The 19,316-nt window shown below is 39.5% G+C and overlaps 1 protein-coding gene across 1 annotated transcript in view; it reads left to right on the top strand.

The window, feature by feature from the left end:
• Positions 1-13,179: 13,179 nt before the first annotated feature.
• Positions 13,180-19,316, top strand: part of phlpp2 (PH domain and leucine rich repeat protein phosphatase 2) — a 151,346-nt gene continuing 145,209 nt past the window's right edge. The window contains exons 1-2 of the mRNA XM_078544411.1: positions 13,180-13,532; positions 16,351-16,664. Coding sequence (XP_078400537.1) covers positions 13,323-13,532; positions 16,351-16,664 — 524 coding nt within the window. The 5' untranslated portion in view covers positions 13,180-13,322. The remainder of the gene's footprint in view (positions 13,533-16,350; positions 16,665-19,316) is intronic.

Raw genomic sequence — 19,316 nt, 5'->3', positions numbered from 1 at the left:
GAAAATTATTGTAAAGGTAGGTTAATAGTAGGGTTTGGATTAGCTTCTTTGTGAATGTGTGTCTGAGGGTTTTAATTGAATTGCAGACAGCTAGTCTGGAGCTTTTGAGTTATCAAAAGAGAAGCTAGGTTTGAAATACTAAATACATAAACATGGCTGAAGTTTTAGATGTGAGGTGTGAGGAACATTTGCATTTTTAGATAAACCAGAGTCGTGAGTTTCAAAGAGATGGTAAGGTGTTACACCTAGCCAACAGAGGCTAAGCCAAACAGTGTGTTTATTTTTTCCAAAGATTACTGGTAATATGAGTAATATGAAATATTTTTTAATGGAAAAAGTAAAGCTGCAAAGACATATTGGAACAATGGGATTTACATTTAAAAGGGAGAAACCTGTATAAAGGAGATGAGGTTATGTGTCAGGAGAAGGAATTCTAAGATCTAACACAAGTGTGAAAAGCCTCCAGCCTCTGGGCATCAAGTTGCTGTCTACAGGAACCAAGGCTAAAACTCACTTTGAATCTCCCTGTCCAGGTTATGGTGTGCTTTGCCTGGGTCTGTTAAAATCTAAGATAAAAGCAAAAGTACTGTGGATGATGGAAACCTGAATCAAAAACAGAAAATGCTGGAAAAACTTAGCAGGTCTAACAGCATCTGCGGAGAGAAAAACAGAGTTAACGTTTTGAGTCCGAATGACTTTTCTGTTAAAACCTATTTTTGTTTTAATGCTGCCTTAACACAGGTGTAACTGGGAGCTAGATTAATTAGGAGATTTAGGAGTTATTATAGTAGTAATTTGTAGACCTATCTATGTGCTTAAAATCTTTTTTGTTAATATTTAATTTTGTAAAAAAAAACCCGTCTTGTTGGGCTCATTACTACTGAATTCAAGGCACGCATCTTGAAATAAAGTACAAATTTCAAAACAGTTGTGGCAACTGTTTCAAGTTTCCCTCTGGGATTTGAGCAGCTCAGCATTTACCATCCGCTGTGCCATAACAATAAGCAACAGTTTTATTCCCATAAACTCTGCGTAAAAGGGTGAAGTATGTTGGCTGAGAAAAAGAGGAAGAGGGAGAATTAAATGACCTCATTGCAAAGCTGCTGGGCAAAGGGAAACTTGTAACTCAAGTCTAGAACCAAAGGCAGACCAGGAAAAGGTAAGAGAGCCTGCTAATGGCAATATTGCTGGATTTTTATTGTTCATGAGTTGGGTTCTGTATCATTTGTAAAAGGTGAGATTTGATTACAACTGTTGCTCTGTATATTCACGTTTCTGTCTGTAAAATGAAGTACTGTAGATAGAGGAGTGACCATGCTTAAGACTTGATATCCAGTGCAGATCGTATTCATATATGGAGTCCTAATAAACCCAGACTATGCAGTTGTATAATTAGATACTGGGCAGTACAGGAGCACTAATGAAAGCAAGGTACTGAGACCACTTATGGGAATGAACAGTGCTGTTGTAGCTGGCAGAATATCTAAAACAGACTCAAATTTGTAAACAACCTACAGGAGAAGTTAAAAGATTTAGGAGACTCTGCACTCATGTCCAATCATGAGCAGGAATCAATAAACCAAATAAGATTGCAGAACCATATCACCAAAATAAGATGAAAAGGAAGTCTCTTTTAAAGTATACAGTGCTCCATTTAGGCCACACCTTAAAGATTGTGTCCAGTCCTGGTCACTGAACCAGAAAAGAACATTGGAACTGGGGAAGAGAAGAAATAGGCGAATGATGATTGTCAGAGAAATTAGTAATGGGGAAGGACTGAAAAAATTCAAACTTTTGTGTTTAATGGTGATGATTCATTGAACCTTACAGCACAGAAGGCCGGTCAGCCCATCACACCTATGCCAGTTCTTCAATTAACCTTTTCTCTTTTCAAGTACATATCCAGTTCTTTTTTAAGTTACTGTTGAATGTGCTTCAGCTGACCTTTTACGTAGCGCATTCCAGTTCATAACTCGCTGGGTAAAAAAAAATTTCTCACCTTATCCTGTGTTCTTTTGTCAATGATCTTAAATTTGCGTCTTCTGGTTATGGTCAGTAGAAAGTTTCTCCCTATCAATTCTAGGAAATCTCCTCTGCATCTTCTCAAAAGCTTTGACATCCTTCCTAAAGTGTGGTGCCCAGAATTGAACATAATTTATCAGCTAGAAAATGCTTCATTGTGATATGATAGGAAACTGTATGGAAAAGTTTGCCTGGAACAGTGCACAAAGTTAAATCATTACAGTAAGATTAGAAAGTGCAGGTTTAAGCTAGTGGAAAGCAAGCTTGGGATTGCTGTATGGAGTGACCTGAAGTGATCTGTACATAGAATATATGAGAGAATTGCATACCAGGATGGATTGAGGGGGTGTGGGGTGATGCAGTTTGGATGAATGAGTTGAAATGAACTGAATGATCATTGTGAAAAACAGTTAAATTAAAACTTGGGTTCTTGGGGGTAAATTTTGAAGCCCATGCATGTCCAGTGCAGTTAAAACTCAAAATTGAGCATGTGTCTTTTGCACCTGATTATTTCTTGCCAAATTTTATTAGTTGCAATTAAAATACTGAGGCAATACTGTTGGTATGTGTGGCCACAATGAAATGTTAGCTGAATCTTAAAGTTTGGCCCTCTGAACTTTGTAAGTTCAGGGTCTGGTTAGGTTCCACTTGCAGTGAAGTTAGTCTATTTAAAAAAGAGTCCTGGAAGTTTGCCTGCTGAAGGATGCTTGAAGACAGAGTTTTATGAACTTTTATGTTACTTTGCTGATTTTTTTCCCCCATGCATTAGTTGTTCTTTCAGGAACCAATTGTTTTCCTTTTTGTTTCCTGGCAATATCTATTCGCTCTTCTTGCTCAGCACAGATTTGTGTTGTTGCCGCTTACAAGGTGAGGAATGATAGGTGCCCCATTGAAGGGTCCAATACACCTCATTGCTTAGATAAGGAAGGGAGTTAACTAGGAGACAACAAATGCAGGTTTAGTTTATTTATTTCAGTTCTTCAAATATAGCAATTTGTTCACACAATGATTTTATTCTTTCTTAATTACTTCGGGTTATATTTAAAACTGACAGGAATGCAACCAAAGTGGATATGTGAACACTGTTGTAATTCAATGGCCATGGTTGCATCATTTCTGATTCGCTGCTGTGCTCACAATGGTGTTTTCTAATTGGAAATATATAGGAAAATATCGAAGAAGTTATCAATGGTACTACTGACCTGCTTGATGGTGAAATATACTGTGCATATTGCCAATTTCATAATTGAATGAAAATCTGGGCTATTGACAAAATGAATAAAACCCATTGAAGGCTTTTGTTTTATAAACATTTTTATTTCCTGCTGCATTAAGTGGTACAACTCAATTCTGCAATTTTTAAATCTATATCTAAAAGATGGACCATTTATCATTTACTGGGATTTTCAAGTCATGATTTTATTGTTAAGTAGGGTCTATTTGTAACTCTATTTCATTTTGTAATTAATGATTAAACAACTTTTGAATTCTAAAGTGCTGTGGAGACACCCTGCGTGACTGTATAACAACAAACACAAATCCCCAAAGGAGATCTTGTGGAATCAATCTGTTGCATTTTTGACAAGATTCTGGATAAATTTCATCAAAGGCAGACTGGCTGAGGAAAGAGCTTCATTGGATTTCTGTTTATACAAGAATGATTTTGTTCCTGGTAACCACCTAACTCTTTCTCTGTAACCACTGATCATTGATTTTGAGTGGGCTAGGAGAGCAATGTAACTAAAAAAATTCATCCCTCATTGGTACGTAGCAAAAGCTGTCCATTGTATGGTGGTAACTACATATCCATATAAGGAAATGACTTAATGATTGTGACAAGAAGCAGTTACAAAGCTAAAGACAAAGCAAAGCGGGAGCAGAAGTAAATAATATAACTGCTTTCCTACTAATGCCAAAAACATACTTGTATCTCATTGCTCAGTGCCAGGGAATCTTTAATCTCTTTGCATCGTTCGAGGTCATTAACTCTAAATGCTCTCTTGTGATTATAGTATTTGGGTTCCAGTGAGATTTGGTATGGTCATTTTATGCAATGCATCATTGGGGAAGTAGAATGCTTGAGTGAGACATTACCCTCTTATTTGATTCAATACAATTGCAGCCTGATTCTGTAACACCACCTGGCTACACTGTATCAAGATTGATAAGCTTACTTTTTGACCACTTGATAACCCGTTTCTGAGATCTTCCTGACAACCCATTTAGGGAATTTGCTATGATAAACCTAGTATACATTGTCTCCTGGTAACCACTCAGTGTCATAGGTTTAAGAGTAACTGCTTGCACAAACAAAAGCTTAGGAAACATAAACTTTCACAATCCACAACCCAACAATCTTGTGCTGAATACTTCCCTTGTTTTTAATTATTTATTGTGCTTTGTGCAGTAACAGAATCACTGTAGCTGCCATTATCAGACTCATCTAAAAATTACTAAACATATAGAACTTAAAGCTTTGTTTCAGATTTCCAGCATCCGCAGTATTTTGCTTTTATCATTGTGTGAAGAACTTGGGTTCTGCATTCATTTCCAGTCATGCTGTGACATAACAAATTAGGATTTCAGCATACTATCACATTTCATTCCAAATAAAACTCTTCAATGGAAGCAGAGTCTTGAACTGGAATTTTTTGAGGGAACATTTATCTTGTATGAATTTTGTAGGTTTACAGAAAGCCACACAATGGTGCAAAAATTTATTCTTCCAAAACAGTATCCTCCTTGAAGTCATCCACAAGCTGTCATTGGAAATTTATTCGTTTGGTGGTGGTGCTCCATAAACTGATATATCCAGTTTGATTTAATCTTTTTAATATACATTAGAGGTTGAAAGCACTCATCATGTTCTTCCCACCCTGTGAAACTCCTCTCACTTCCAGAGAGTGCAACACTGCTCTGTCATTTTTGAGATGGCTTAATTGGATGGATTTTGCACTCGGGTTGTGTTGGTGTGAAGTCATGGGAATTAAACTACTTGGCACATGGGCCTTAGGCATGGTCATATTTATATTCAATTCTTTATGACCATGATTGTTGAGCTGACATTTTATGTGCCACAGTGATGGCACACACTCAATGTCATTGTCTTAGGCTTCAGAATGTTTGTAAAATATTTAAATGATATCTGATGTAGTTTAGTGGCTTCTTGTGCAGCAATGTGCATTTTGTCTTCAAAGCTCATTTTGTTATTGCAAAAGTATATTTTAATATGTTTACATTCTTTCAATTTAAAAGAAAAATTATTAATATTACTGGAAAGTGAAATCTAAGTGAAGCTTTTAAAGGACGTCAGCAGAGTGCAAGCCGATGTTAAGAGCACATGAAAAATACCTGTGCAGGATCAACTTTTGTAAGTGCCCAGGAAGCAACAAGACATCTAGGTGCAAGCTGCAGAGGACTGTGGAGAGTGGCAAGTGTGTTTACATATGCTGCAAATACTTCATTCCGTGTTTAAAATGGAACAAGATGAAAATAATCATGCAAGGGAGATTATCATGCACTACTGACACATTAGCTGCATCTGTCATTATCCCACTATCTATATCTTCAAACCTTAACATAGTGCTTCCCAACTTATTTTCCAATGTCACGCCATTTAAACACTTGAAAACTGACATAATCCCAGATGCCAGCAAAAACAAAATAGCAATAAAGCAGCATAGGATATGGAGCAGGAGCAGGCTATTCAGCCCTTCAAGCCTGCTTCACCATTCAATAAGATCATGGTTGATATGATTGTGGTTTCAAATCCACTTTCCCGTCTGCCCCCACAGCCCTTGACTCCCTTGTCTATCAAAAATCTGTCTCACTCCACCTTGAATAAATTCCATGACCCAGCCTCCACTGCTTTCTGGGGAAGAGAATTCCACTTACTAATGGCCCTTAGGGGGGGAAAAAATCCTAATCTTGGTCTTAAAAATTCACATATTATAGATTAACATTTAATAATACAACATATAAATGTGAAAATCTGTGTTTTTAAAGTACTTTGTAAAAATGTTATTTTATGTGTTCATGTCGGTTTCAGCCAAGTTCTCCATAGACCCTGGTGTCAAGACTAAGTGAAGCCCCTCTCTCCCCACTCCCACACATGCTCCTCTTCCCAAAGTCCCTTCTTTCCCCCGACCACACACGTACAACAGCCCCTCTCCCAACCCTCCCTTCCCTCACACAATGACTTGCTTAGCAGCCCCACTTTCCAACTCCCCCCACTCACTCAGTAGGTTCTTCCCAACCTCCCCCTCTCTAAATTACTCACTTAGAAGCCGCTCTCCCCAAACCCAATCACTCACTCAGCAGCCACTCTCTCCTACTCTCTCCCTGACCCCACATTTTGTTCTGGTTGCCAGTGCCTGTGAAACAGACGTGCTATCCTGGGGTAAGGAGCCTGTACAACAGGCAGACTGGAGCAAATACACCGATTTGAAGCCACCACTCAACTTCCTGGTGTGATCTCCTGGTTTTATCCAACAATCCAGCAGTAACCCACTTGATTGGCACCGTATCCACAAACATTCACTCCCTTCACCACTGTTGCACAGTAGCAGCAGTGTGTACCATCTACAAGATGTACTGCAGGAAGTCACCAAGGCTCCTTAGAACACCTTCCAAACTCGTGACTGCTATCATCTAGAAGGACAAGGGCAGCAGATAGATGGGAGCACCACCATCTGGAAGTTCCCCTCCAAGTCACTCACCATCCTGACTTGGAAATATATTGCCATCCCTTCACTGTCGCTGGGTCAAAATCCTGGAACTCCCTTCCTAACAGCACTGTGGGTATATCTACACCACATGGACTGCAGCAGCTCAAGAAGGCAGCTCACCACCACCTTCTCAAGGGCAACTAGGGATGGGTAATAAATGTTGACCCAGCCAATGAAGCCCACATCCCATGAATTAATTTAAAAAAAAAACACTAGCCAACCTCTACCTGTGCCAAGTCAGCGCAACATCCTGGTCTTGCTAGGTACTCACTCCTAAGGTTAAAGGGGGTTTTGGATTCACTGTCTGCCCCTTGCTGTTTGGCAGGAGGGATCTGAGAATTCAGGGCTGTCCCGCCAGAGTTTCCTCTCTCCAGTCTCCATTGTCTCAGAGGAGGGGAAGCTCGAGACCCCAAAAGTGACCTCTGCAACCCCATTGGGTGCCATGACCCACAATTTGAGAACCCCTGCCTCAATGCATGTTTCTAAAAAGCCGAAACACATTTTGTCCTTGTCTGTAGCCACTTTAAAATATATCGCCGTTCCTTCTCTGTTGCTGGGTCAAAATCCTGGAATTCCCTTCCTAACAGCACTGTGGGTGTAGCTACACCACATGGACTGCAGCGGTTCAAGAAGGCAGTTCACCACCACCTTCTCAAGGGCAACTAGGGATGGGCAATAAATGCTGGCCCAGTCAGCAAGGCCCACATCCCATGAATGAATTAAAAAAAAAGATTATGCTTGGCAGGGTACAGCAGTCATTTGCCATTGCCTTCTGCAGATGCCTGACCAGGAGACACTCCCAATCTTACTGCCTGCCATCAGGTGTATTGGAAGGATTTACAGGTTGACAATAAACCTGTTTGGCTATGTTATGAATGCACCTTCCATGGCCATCAAGTCCTGGATTGGGACTTGAACCCAGAGCTTCTGGCTCAGAGGCAGGGACACTTGCACTGTGCGACAAGACCTCCTTAGCATATGCATTGTATGATGTAATATAAAATGTATTATTGTACTGGTATATTTTTGTCATCATTGGAAATAAAATGAAGCTTGTTTAAACATATAAAAAATAAATTCTATATGGAAATTAAAATGAAGTTAATTTAACTGATTGGAAATTGGTTCAATTCTACATTCTAAAGTATTTATCTATGTACAAATTATATATTTTTATGTAAGACTGTGGAACATATCTTTTTATTTTTGTTGGAGTGTTGTAAAGAACATATATTTTCATTTTTTGTTGGACTGTGGATTAGAATTACAATGGCTGCAGGTTGAAAGACATGTCCACTGGAACAGGATGAGAGATATATACAATGTTGCAGTCCTGGTCCATGCCGTGAAAGACAGGATGGTGCCGGAAAGCAGTCCTGGTCCAAGTGAGCTGCCTGACAACACCATTTTAATTGGCTCCTGACCAGGTGACCAAGGTTTTGTGTGAAGAGCAGGGAAACAGAAAGTTCCTGGCCTGCAAAGACAAAACATCTAAAATCTCTTTTCTTCATATCTCTATAACCTGCTCTCTCTCTCAAAACCCCTGTCAAGAAGCAAAAGGGAAAATCACTGTTAGAGACATTGAAAGGCAAGTGCTCAACCAGTGAACTAAAGACTGAAAATGTTAGAAGACCATCTCGTGTCATCAACAAGAACTGAAAGGAATTTGGAGGACATCGATCAAAATCAACCCATTGAATCCTGTACTCCAGAATTGTTGCTGTTGAACTGTTTTATCCCATCCTTAAATTCCATGTTTTTGTGTGTCTTATGCATCTTGTATGTGTGTGTATAGGATTTAAGAAGGGGGTAGAGTTTAAGTTGTTGTGTTAGAAATTAGCAGTTCATATGTCTTTCTTTTCCCACTGGTTAACTACAGTTTGTTCAATAGACAGTTATTTACTTATTAAGTTTACAAACCTAATGCTCGTATTTTGTTAACCTAAATTAAACAGTTGGGTAGAATTGGGGCAGTCTGGTGGTTTGATCAAACTTTCTCACATTTGTCGTGGCCCAGGGAACAGTGGGGCTTGATATTACAGCGCACTATCCCCAGTGAGTCATGACAATGCATACAATATTAGGTAACTTGTATAGGTTTTCTATTTCTCCTGCAGCTCTAAAAAGTTCTGTTCCTCTTGTATGTTCTTTAAATAGCATCATAAAGATTATTCTGAGGTTGTGTGCATGCAGTACTGAGAAAGCGACCAAGTCACTGGAGCCACGTGTAATTAGCAGTTGGGAAGAGTGACTGAATAATGGGATTATATTGAACCTGACAGGGAAGATTGAGGTCAGGTGCTGGTGTGGGTGGGAAGATTAGGACCCAACATCGAGCATTTATGGTGACACTGAAAAATACACTTTGGGGCACTACACAGTAGTACTGGAGGCCACATAGGAAAGGAATGAGATAGGTGCAAAGAAAAAGTCTAGTTGGGCTTATAATTGAAAGAGTTGGATTGTATCATCTGCAAAAACATGCTACGTTTTCTGAGAAATTGATAACTTTTTGATCTTGTCAGCATAATTTTGAAGCCCTAAATATTGCTAGTATAGGCACAATAATTTTGCAGGGGAGGAGTCAAAGATACACAAGTTGAGAAGAGAAATGGACAAGCTCTTAAGGAATTCTGTTTTGACCTTTGCTACTCTCATCAACCACATTTACTGAACTTCAATAAATTTTAGTAGGAAGTATATAAACAGTGTTAACTGGCATTGGTGTTGACATCAATTCTAGTTATGATCTAGGACAACAGGCAATAGGAAGCACTCTTGAATGTGACAGTGTACAAATATTTTCAGTTTCCACATATTCTGACCCACTTATCCAATGCTGCCATTGCGTTCTCTCCAAAAATATTGGGTGGGGGGGGTGGCTGAAGGGAAATGGAGCTGATAAGGCTGTCAAGCCATTCCCTACTCAATTTATGTCAATATACAAAGTTCATGGAAAATGTAAACTTTATTTTTGAAAAATGTAGGTTTGAGAAAAGTTTCCTGCACCTGTTACAAAAAAGTAGTTGTTTTTGCATCTGTATAAGCAACCAAAAACAGAAAAGCATTTTCCATGTTGCTTTTAAGTGATCTTTTTGTGCCTCAGTTTCAAGGCAGCAGATCATCAGAAGCTCCAGAAACCATCACAATTGATAATACAAGGAAGTACAAAAGAATCTTTAAAAGTTAGAGCTAAAAATGCCAACAGGACTGAAATGTATTGCACACCTGGCCTGCCAATAGCTTAGGCTGACCTCATGCAATTTTACCAGGTTAGCTCATTATTCAGAATATGCTTCCTGCCAACATTGAGGTTCAGTGAATGTGCTTAATTTTAGCTAAAATCAAAGTCTTCATGTCTACTGTTTACAATTGAAATGCTGGTGAAAGGTGCATGTCAATTTGAGACATTGGCCCAGATTTTGTAGTCCACAGTGAAACAGCAGCGTTCACTGCCGCCCACAAAAACCTAGCGATGTCTGTGGCATAGCTTTCCCTATACCGATGTCAGTTTGATTCTGGCACCAGGATCTCCAGGCCTTCAACAACAGTATCAACAAGCAGGGTAAGCAGCCAATTACATTGAAGTATTCTCACAGCAAACCAGGAAGTAAAATGCTTTGATTTTTTTTCATATTTAATCAAAGTTTTCACATGATTACGGCAGAAGCTAAAATATCAAACTTTGTTAAAAATTACTTAAAAGTGTGAATTTTTTAGCAATAGAGAAATTTGACGTTCCGCAAGTATGAAATTAGTATTAAGAACAATGAAGCTGTTGAGCAGTAGTTATGAAATTGTATGTTGTTAAAAACCCAGTTGTGCCTTATTCAACAAATTGTAACTTTTTTTTTTTACAATGAGGCTAATAGTGTAAAACACAAGGTTTAATCAGTTCAGTGATTTCTGCTTGACTATAGTCCAGAATGGCGTGAACAGTACATCCTATGAAGAAGCGTAGAATCACACAGCAAATTCTGGATTTCTGTTTACGTGTGCATATGTGGATTTAAGAAGTTGCTGTAAGTTTCAGGAGTGGTGATAGCTTAGCTGTTATTGCTATTGCAAAACCTTGACCATTCTTAAGTACTTTATCAGTACTGACAATAGTATAAATTAATGAATAAACAAATATGAAGGTTGGGAAAGTGCTAGGTACAATTGAACTTGTTAATCATTACAAACAGCAGAAAAAGCTCATTGCTTATAAAATGCAACATTGGCATTTACAAATTGAGCACTGTACCTTCAGGATCCTCAAACAACTAAATATAAAGTTTGTGATGGAGTCTGTGGTTTGCAGAATCTGGGGGCCTCTCTACCGCTCCTCTTCCCTTCATCTGTGCGGCTGCGGCTTCAGCCTGGACTGGGTTTTGGGCCATGGCTGCTTTGTCTTGGGTGCTTTTGGGTGGAACATTGGGGGCTGGGTGGAAGGAGCCGGCTTTGGTCAGGTTTGAAGTAAACTGGCAGTTGTTTTGGCTTGTTCTGGGAGGATGGTCTATGGAGTGGGAGCCAAACAGGTGCTCTGGACGGAGGACTGGCTGCTGCTCTTGTGGATGCAATGCCGGTGACAGCTTTGCTTGATGCATTGCTGGGACATTAGCCTAGCCTCTGAAAGGGTGCGAAATGGGCCCTTGTGACCCAGGGTTGAGGTGGAAATATGACCAGTTTTTTGTGAGGGGAAGGTGGTGAAAAAAGGAGAACATGAAGCCTGGATCCGGGAGTGGGCAAAAGATAAGGTTACTGTTTTGGTTACTTGAAACTAATTGACTGGAATTGGCCATACTGTGCACAAGATTGTTACTGATGGTTCAGGTAAAGATGATGCTGTTGGATCCATGGAATCAAGACCAGGAGCAGAATGTCGAAGGTTCTGGAATAGTGTGTCATTTTGTTGAAGATTGTATCTGTGGAACTCGGGTGGAGTGGGAGATGTTGTCTGATGAGAATCAGTTGCTAAGTCTTTGAAGCAAAGGATCTGGAAATTCCACCAGAGGAAGATCAAAATCTTGAAGGATTTTGTAACTAAAATTGGTGCCATATCTTCTGAGTGGGCTGTCTGATAAATCTGAGATCTATCTTTGTATCTGCTATTTATTGTGTAATTCATTTTAACCGTGATTTGCCTGTTGGTGCACATTTAATTTATGTTGATTTTAGTTTGGTTGTTAAGGTGAAAGGTGTAGCAACAATAAAATAGTGTCCGTCGGCTTTTTTCAGTGGGGTCAGTCTGTAAATTTGGTTTGCTGATCTCCATGGGGATCTTAAGATTCATAAACCATTAATCAGAAAATATGTATCAGTGGGATGCCAATAACAACATATACTTTATAGCACCTTTCACCTAATGAAACATCCCAAGGTGCTTCACAGGAGAACTAGAAAACAAAGTATGCCACATTACGTTACAATATGTTGTTAGATTTCTCAGATAACCAAAGGCTTAGTCAAAGAGGTGGGTTTCTTAAAGGAGGGAAGGTAGAAAGGCGGAGAGGTGTAAGAAGGGTATTCTGGAGCTTGGAGCCGAGGCAATTGAAGGCATAACCACCAATGGTGCAGCAAATAAAATTGGGATGCACAATGGGTCATAAAGTGCTGATATCTCTGAGGGTTGTGGGGCTGATGGAGATTACAAAGAAAGGGAGGAGTGAGGCCATGTGAAAACAAGGATGAAAATTTTAAAATTAAGATGTTGCTTGACTGGGAGCGAATGTAGGTCAGTGAGCACAGGGGTGATAGGGGAATGGGACTTGCTGTGCGTTAACTTGTGGGCAATAGTTTTGGATGACCTCGAGTTTACAGCAAGTAGGATGTGGGAGACCAGCTGGGACTGCTTTGGAATAGTCGAGTCTAGACGTAACAAAAGGTCAATTTTGTTTGTTTGCCATCACCTCATACTGTCTTGGAACAAAATATGCTATAAGCAGAAAGTGCATAAAGGCGATATAATTAACTTGGAAGACATATTTATTACTTTAAATATGACATTTTAAAGTTATCGGAATCGTAATGATTGACAACTCTGAAAACCAGTTTGCAAAAAATTGTCCTACTTGGGAAACAGTTTAGTGCTCAACATGGAGAGCACTCATAACCACATTGGTTTCTGGTGTACTTTTAACAGCTGAGCTTCCTCCTGTAGCAAGAATATATATAACTGGATTTTATATTTGAATAAAGATGAAACAGAGTGAATTTAGTTCGCATCCTCTACCTGTAAATGATATCTTTCACATTGCACATTTTGGGGCATTCTCAGTGCTTATAGGCTTTATGACGCTGCAAACGTAGTGCATGAATAATACTAAGCGTTATTATGCAAATGACGTATTGAGTGATGAATAATGCATGAATATGCAGATGAGCGCAGGTCCCGCTGGAGCGTGGCGGCGGCGGCGGCGGCCTCTCTCCGGCACAGCCAGCGCTGTCATCATGGCGACGGGAGAAAGCTGAAGAGCGCTGAGTTGAGAGGCTGAATCGGGATCAGGCTCCCAGTTCCCCCTTCATTCTCTCTCTCTTGACATTTCTGGTTCTTTTCGTTCGTCAGTTTGTTTCAATGCGGCTTTAACCGCCATGGCTGAGGTGACATCGCCGGCGATGGAGGCAGAGGCGGAGGCGGGAAAGCGAGCTCCATGCGCGGCGGGGCTGGCTAACGAGGGGATCGCCCCGGCCCCGGGCCCCGACGCCGCAGTGACGGTGGAGCCGGTCTCCCCGCAGCCGAAGCCCGACCCCGGATGCGGCTCGAGCTCGGCGGTCGCAGGGAGGGGAGTGCGCGTCTTAAAGGTAACGCTTGACAGCCTGGCCGGTATTTTAATTGACTTTTGAATTCTAATTCTAAACCTAAATATTGATTTTTTTTTAAACTGACACCGCTGCTTCCATTTCATATATTCCCAAAAAGAAGTTATTCGATGACGCCGATTGGCTTAATTAGTATTTTTTACAGCAAAGATTTGACACATTAAAACATTGCCGTTTCAACGCAGTGGATTCCAGGTGATCAGCTTTTCTGTGTCTTTGAGCAGGGTAAACGCAGTAAATTTTTTTTTACCGTCACATTACCTTTAACTGTTAATGCTCTGGGAAATACCTGGGATGTACAGATACTCTACATTTGTAGATTTTTAAAATAGCATATTGCGTTATTTCCAAAGCTAGTCTTTACATTTTTTTTTCATTTCTGTCCGTTTATCTGTTGTAAAATAATTACAGTAAAATAAAACAAAATTAAATAGTTGTAAAATGAGTATATTTATGTCATGAGTTGCGCCATCCTCATTATATGGTGCTCCACTATCTCGTTGAACAGTAAAACCTATAGGAACACGACCAGCGACCAGATCAGATGCAGATAGTGTGAAGTAATGAGTATTTCACGGGACTTAGAAATATGTTATTCATAGATCGAAACCGTTAAAACGTTTTAATGATATATTTTATTAACGGAGCCTTGATTGGTGTTTCAAAGGCGGGTGATGGCCTTCTAAAATGAGACACCAAAAATGAAAGTGGTCGGTCAAAGTCGGTGCATGTTCAGCATTCCTTGTTTGTGACTTGACGTTCTAACAGATCTCTTGTTCCCATTAAGCCTGTGATAGACAGTTTCTTTTGCCTTTCACCCAGTAGCATTGGCCTCTTATTTGTTTGTGTAATATTTTATAAGAAGTTGGCTATTTAAAGTTCACCCATTCATTATATCCTTAAGAAAGATGGGCAACAAATCTCTGATTTGTAGGTGTTTTAAAAATATATATACATATATAAAAGCTTTTATTATTTTGGGTTGGTGGAATAGCAAGGTAATTAGAGTGAATCAAGCTATTTAGTGGCTGGACTATTTCATTAAAACTTAATATGTAATTGTGTGTTTTGAAGATTTGTACTACTACTGAATAAATACTCTGGTGTTGCTTGTTTGTCAAAGGTTGGTATTCGAGTACTGTCTTGTTCTCTCCTTTCTGCCAGGCCTGGTGTCCTGTACTGTTAGATGCTGTTTCTTTTTGTTTCTTTTTATGTCTCTTTCTGTCTAACAAAACAAACCTTAAGTAATCAGCATGCTTTTTACCACTATATTACATTTGTAGGGTCAGTGATATCACAGTAAGAGCAGTAATGGTGCAGGAGGTTGGATAGCTGCAAATCCAAGGGATTCCTGGCATAGGAAAGGATGGCTTATAATATCAGCACTGTTCACCACTGACTTAATTCTGACAGGTACTAAATTTTGGATTTCTGAGGATTTGTTCAGGTGTATAACTGAAATCTACTGAATGCCTGCCTTTACTGGCATTGAAATGGATTCTCATCAATTGATGACTGAATAATCAACTGTCACATTACCCCTGACCAGTGAGATCACCAGAAAATGACACTTATGGATTGATCATACGATTATCAGTTACTAATGCGATTGCTACAGCATAAGAATCAAAGAACGACCAATAAGTTATCTCAAAAGTGATACTCACTTTACATAGACAGCTGTGCTGTCACCTCCCTTTGTTGCTTAGGGCTGCTGCGTTTGCCTAGCCATTGCTGCAGAAAGCAATTGGTGAGCAGTTTAAATTGCACCTTTTATGCCCTTGTAAAATATAACAGGCACAGGAAACTTTTCTCAAACCTACATTTACTTCAATATAGGTCATTGTGCCCTGGGTAACGGGTTTTAATTTAAAGAGCATTGCCATCTGTTTCTGGAATCTTGTGGATAAATTAAAATTCTGGAGAATTGGCAACTTTGGCAAATATTAGGTGATAATTTTCACTGCTCTGCAACATTAAAAGTTTAATTTTTAGGAATATGAGGTTTAATATAGCCAATATACTTGATCCAGTGATGCATATTGAACAATAATGCAGTGCCAGTTTTCTCATCCCCAGAAAGAAACCTTGCAAGATGTTTTACCTGGATAATTTTGTCCTTTTTTATGTGATAAGGAGTGTTCAATTACAGATTGATAGTCTTTACTCTTAATCAGATGCAGATTGACATTCTTGGAGATTTATAACCCTGTTCTGTCAGTGAGACATGTTGTTTTGTCACACTTTAGTGCATTTTGGGAGTGCAGATGATGGTATTTTGATTACTATTAAAGTTTCATTTTCCTTCGGTGCTGTTTTAAAATAAACTTAATGCTTTGTGTGGGGGAGAAAAAACATTTCATTTGTAAGAATGCTATTATTTTTAAGTGGGGCAATTAAGATGTTTGTGACAGATGAATTTGCTGGAATAAAGAAAAATAAAATTTAGGAAGTCTGCAGTGTAAATAGGCTTGTAGATCCCAATTCAGAAATGTGATTGTATGATGTTTGGGATGCACTGAAATTCTTCATATATCAGTGGTGAATAATACATGACTCAAACCTCAACTCTTGAAAGCTGTTTCTTTCTTACGCTCATCATTGTTTCCTCAAATTCTATTAAAGAGATTATTTTATGTTGCAATTTGTGTGCATTTTATTTCTCAGCAATGCTTAGACCACATGGTTCAACCACCCTAACCATACCATTTCCATCTAAAGTTTAGTATGACTCTTGGGAACCTGAGCCCTATGTAGTAATTTATATTCTGATACAAGTTATCAATCTTTCCTTTCATAGAGGAACATGAAGCGCAATGCCAGCAGGAGTTGCCTTGGAAAGAAGAGTAGTCTGGGTGCACGAGAGAAAGAGTGGCTGAAAGGGGACATACGAAGGGGATGTATATGTATTCATGGAAAGGAAATGGTGTCATTGAATGCTTCTTCCTCCACCTCTTCACCGGGTGCATTACTGTCATCTTTATCGTGCTCTTCCTCATCATCATCTGGCCCGGACCTGCAGCTAGTACTGTGCAGTACTGAAACCACAACAACAGAGCTGTGTACTCAGGATAAGGATGACCTCTACCTGCAACTCCATGGCGACCTCATCAGGTAGGGACAACCACCAAAATAAATTACATTTTTGCAGGGAGATAACTAGACTTTATCAAATGTACTTTTACTTTATTAAATGTGAAATGCTGGCAGTTTATTCAGAGGAATCCAGTGATGATATTTGAATGACCAGTCAAAGTTACAGCCCTTTAAAATATTGTAAGGGGAGAGGACTTTTGGTGGGTGAGTGGAAGGGAAGCGGCGGAATAAAAAATAAAACAATGGGAGATATTTCTGGTACAAGAGGATTTAAATTGGTATTTCCAAATAATATAACATGGCAGCCCCTATACCCATGGTAGTGTTTAAAATTCTCCCTGAAGCTGATGAAAACCACATCTTTTGGTGCCTTGTTGCCTTTGGAGTTGGCAGCACAGTCTCCTGCTATATTACGGCAGTACATGTTAGAGCTACTGGTGACAAAGTGCTATAAATGTTTTTCAAAATGCAAGGATCAGCTTCCTCTTCCAATTGGACTTTGTAATTGTGCCGAGATGGTTTCCCTATGTTGTCTACATTTAAATAAATTACTCACAACATAGCAAACAAAAAAGGAAATAGTTAAACTTGTGTCACAATTTTTTCTCCAGTTGATCTTCTATGGGAAGATGAAATCAGGTGTCCTGTTCAGATGAAGGTGGTTTAGAGGATGTGGAATAATTGAACCAGAACTTACGGATTTTATCCAGTCGTCGTCTTCTTAAATTCCTCCTTTCTCACCCTATTTTCAAAGAAGCCTTGGCGACTTGGTGTATCATCTACAAGGTGCACTGCAACAACTCACCAAGGTTTCTTCAACTGTACCACCCAAACTGCAACCTCTACCATCTAGAAGAACAAGAATAAGAGTGCAAGGGAACACCAGCACTTCCATGTTCCCCTCCTAGTCACACATGATCCTGACTTGAAAAAAATCAGTGTTCCTTCATCACACTGGGTTAAAATCCTGGAAATTCCTACTGAATAGCACTGTGGAATGAACACCAGCGTGGACTGGTTAGACTGAATGGCCTATTCCTGTGCTGTATATCCTATCTATCTTTATCATCTGGAGTATACTGGTCCAAAGAGGCAGTTCATCACCATTTTATTAAGGGTATTTAGAGATGGACAATAAATGGTGGCCTTGCAGGTAACACCCACATCATGTGAATAAATTAATTAAAAAAAATAATGATCAGATAATCTATTTTAATCGTGTTGATTTGGGGAATACTGGTCATGACACTGGGAGAACTCTACGCTGTTCTTCAAGTAGTGCCATTTGGATCTTTCATGCCCACCCACCCAGGAGGACAGGTGGGACACTATTTCTTATCCAAAAGATGGTACCTTCAATAGGACAACATTCCCTCAGTACTCAGCTGTAGATTATAATTCTTAATTTTCAATGATTGCCTTACAACTAGTGAGAATATTGTTCTCCATCAACAGCAGGGAATATCTTGACTTTAGGTATCTGTTACGATAATTGGTGCAAACCAAAATCAAATTGACTCCACATGCTCTGCAGTAAACATCTACAAAAAATGTTTTTAGGAGCAGTTTGCAGATGATCTTGTTTTGGGGTCAGATGACAGCAATAAAATGTTATGTTTATGAGTCGGTGATTCTCTGAGCTTACTGCCTAAATATTGTTCCGAGGTAGTCATCGTGTATTTGCTACAGACTTGGTTTAAAGTTATTTTTTATAAAAGGTAGCCATAAGGGCTTTTTTAAAATTTTCAGTTTAAGCAGTTTGATTTGCAACTTTTTTTTCTTAAATATCGGTATATCTGAAGTTCTTTTGGACATATAGTCTCTTGTTTCTTGCCTAATTCTGCTTAGTCTCGCACTTCAGCTTACTGCCAGGAGAGCTGGAACCATTTTTCTTTCCCCTTTCCCACCTCTTCGTTCACAATTTCCAGAAACTTATTTCTGCAGAAGATTTGCTTGTTAATTTTGGGTGGCCATCTTCTATGTCCAGTAGGAGCCCACTGTATGATCTAATGAGCAGGCCGTGATGATGAAAGTCTGGTGACATGCCAAGCCAGCTGAACCATTTTTTTTTACAAATGATGGATGAAACTGGAGGCTATTCTGACCAATTCCTTACTTCAGTGTTGGGTGTAAAATCCCTCCAGTGTATGCCTAGAATTCTTCGAAGACATCTGGTGCCAAAGGCATCCAGTTTCCTTTCTTGGCAGGTTTTCAGACTCCAAGTTTTACAACCATATAGAAGAGTGAAGAGCACATTTGCACTGTAGAATGCAAACTTTGTTTTCATGGAAAGCTTTTAATGGACTGTTAGCTATTTAATCTCAGACAACTCCAATCAAAAACTAAGACCACCCTGACCTCAGTCATTGAGCTCCAATACGCTGATGATGCTGTCATAAGTGTTATGTCAGAAAGGGATCTCCAGAGAATCATTTACTGAGGTAAATGAGAAGATGGGACTTGAAATCAACATTCAGAAGACCAAAGTCCTTTAACATGCTCCAAATGTGCATGCCCAAGCCCCATTGATTAGAATTTATGATGAGCACCTGAAAAATGTGAAACACTTCCAGTGCCTTAGAAGTTATCTTCAACAGAAAGCTGACGTTGATGAAGAAATCCAGCATCGCTTGAAATCTGCCGGTGCAGCCTTTGGTCGCCTGAGGAAAC

Source organism: Cetorhinus maximus, chromosome 6 (assembly GCF_964194155.1).
Source record: "Cetorhinus maximus chromosome 6, sCetMax3.hap1.1, whole genome shotgun sequence".
Classification (NCBI taxonomy): domain Eukaryota; kingdom Metazoa; phylum Chordata; class Chondrichthyes; order Lamniformes; family Cetorhinidae; genus Cetorhinus; species Cetorhinus maximus.
The sequence above is the reverse complement of the archived record's forward strand: the minus strand, read 5'-3'. Positions and strand labels throughout refer to the sequence as shown.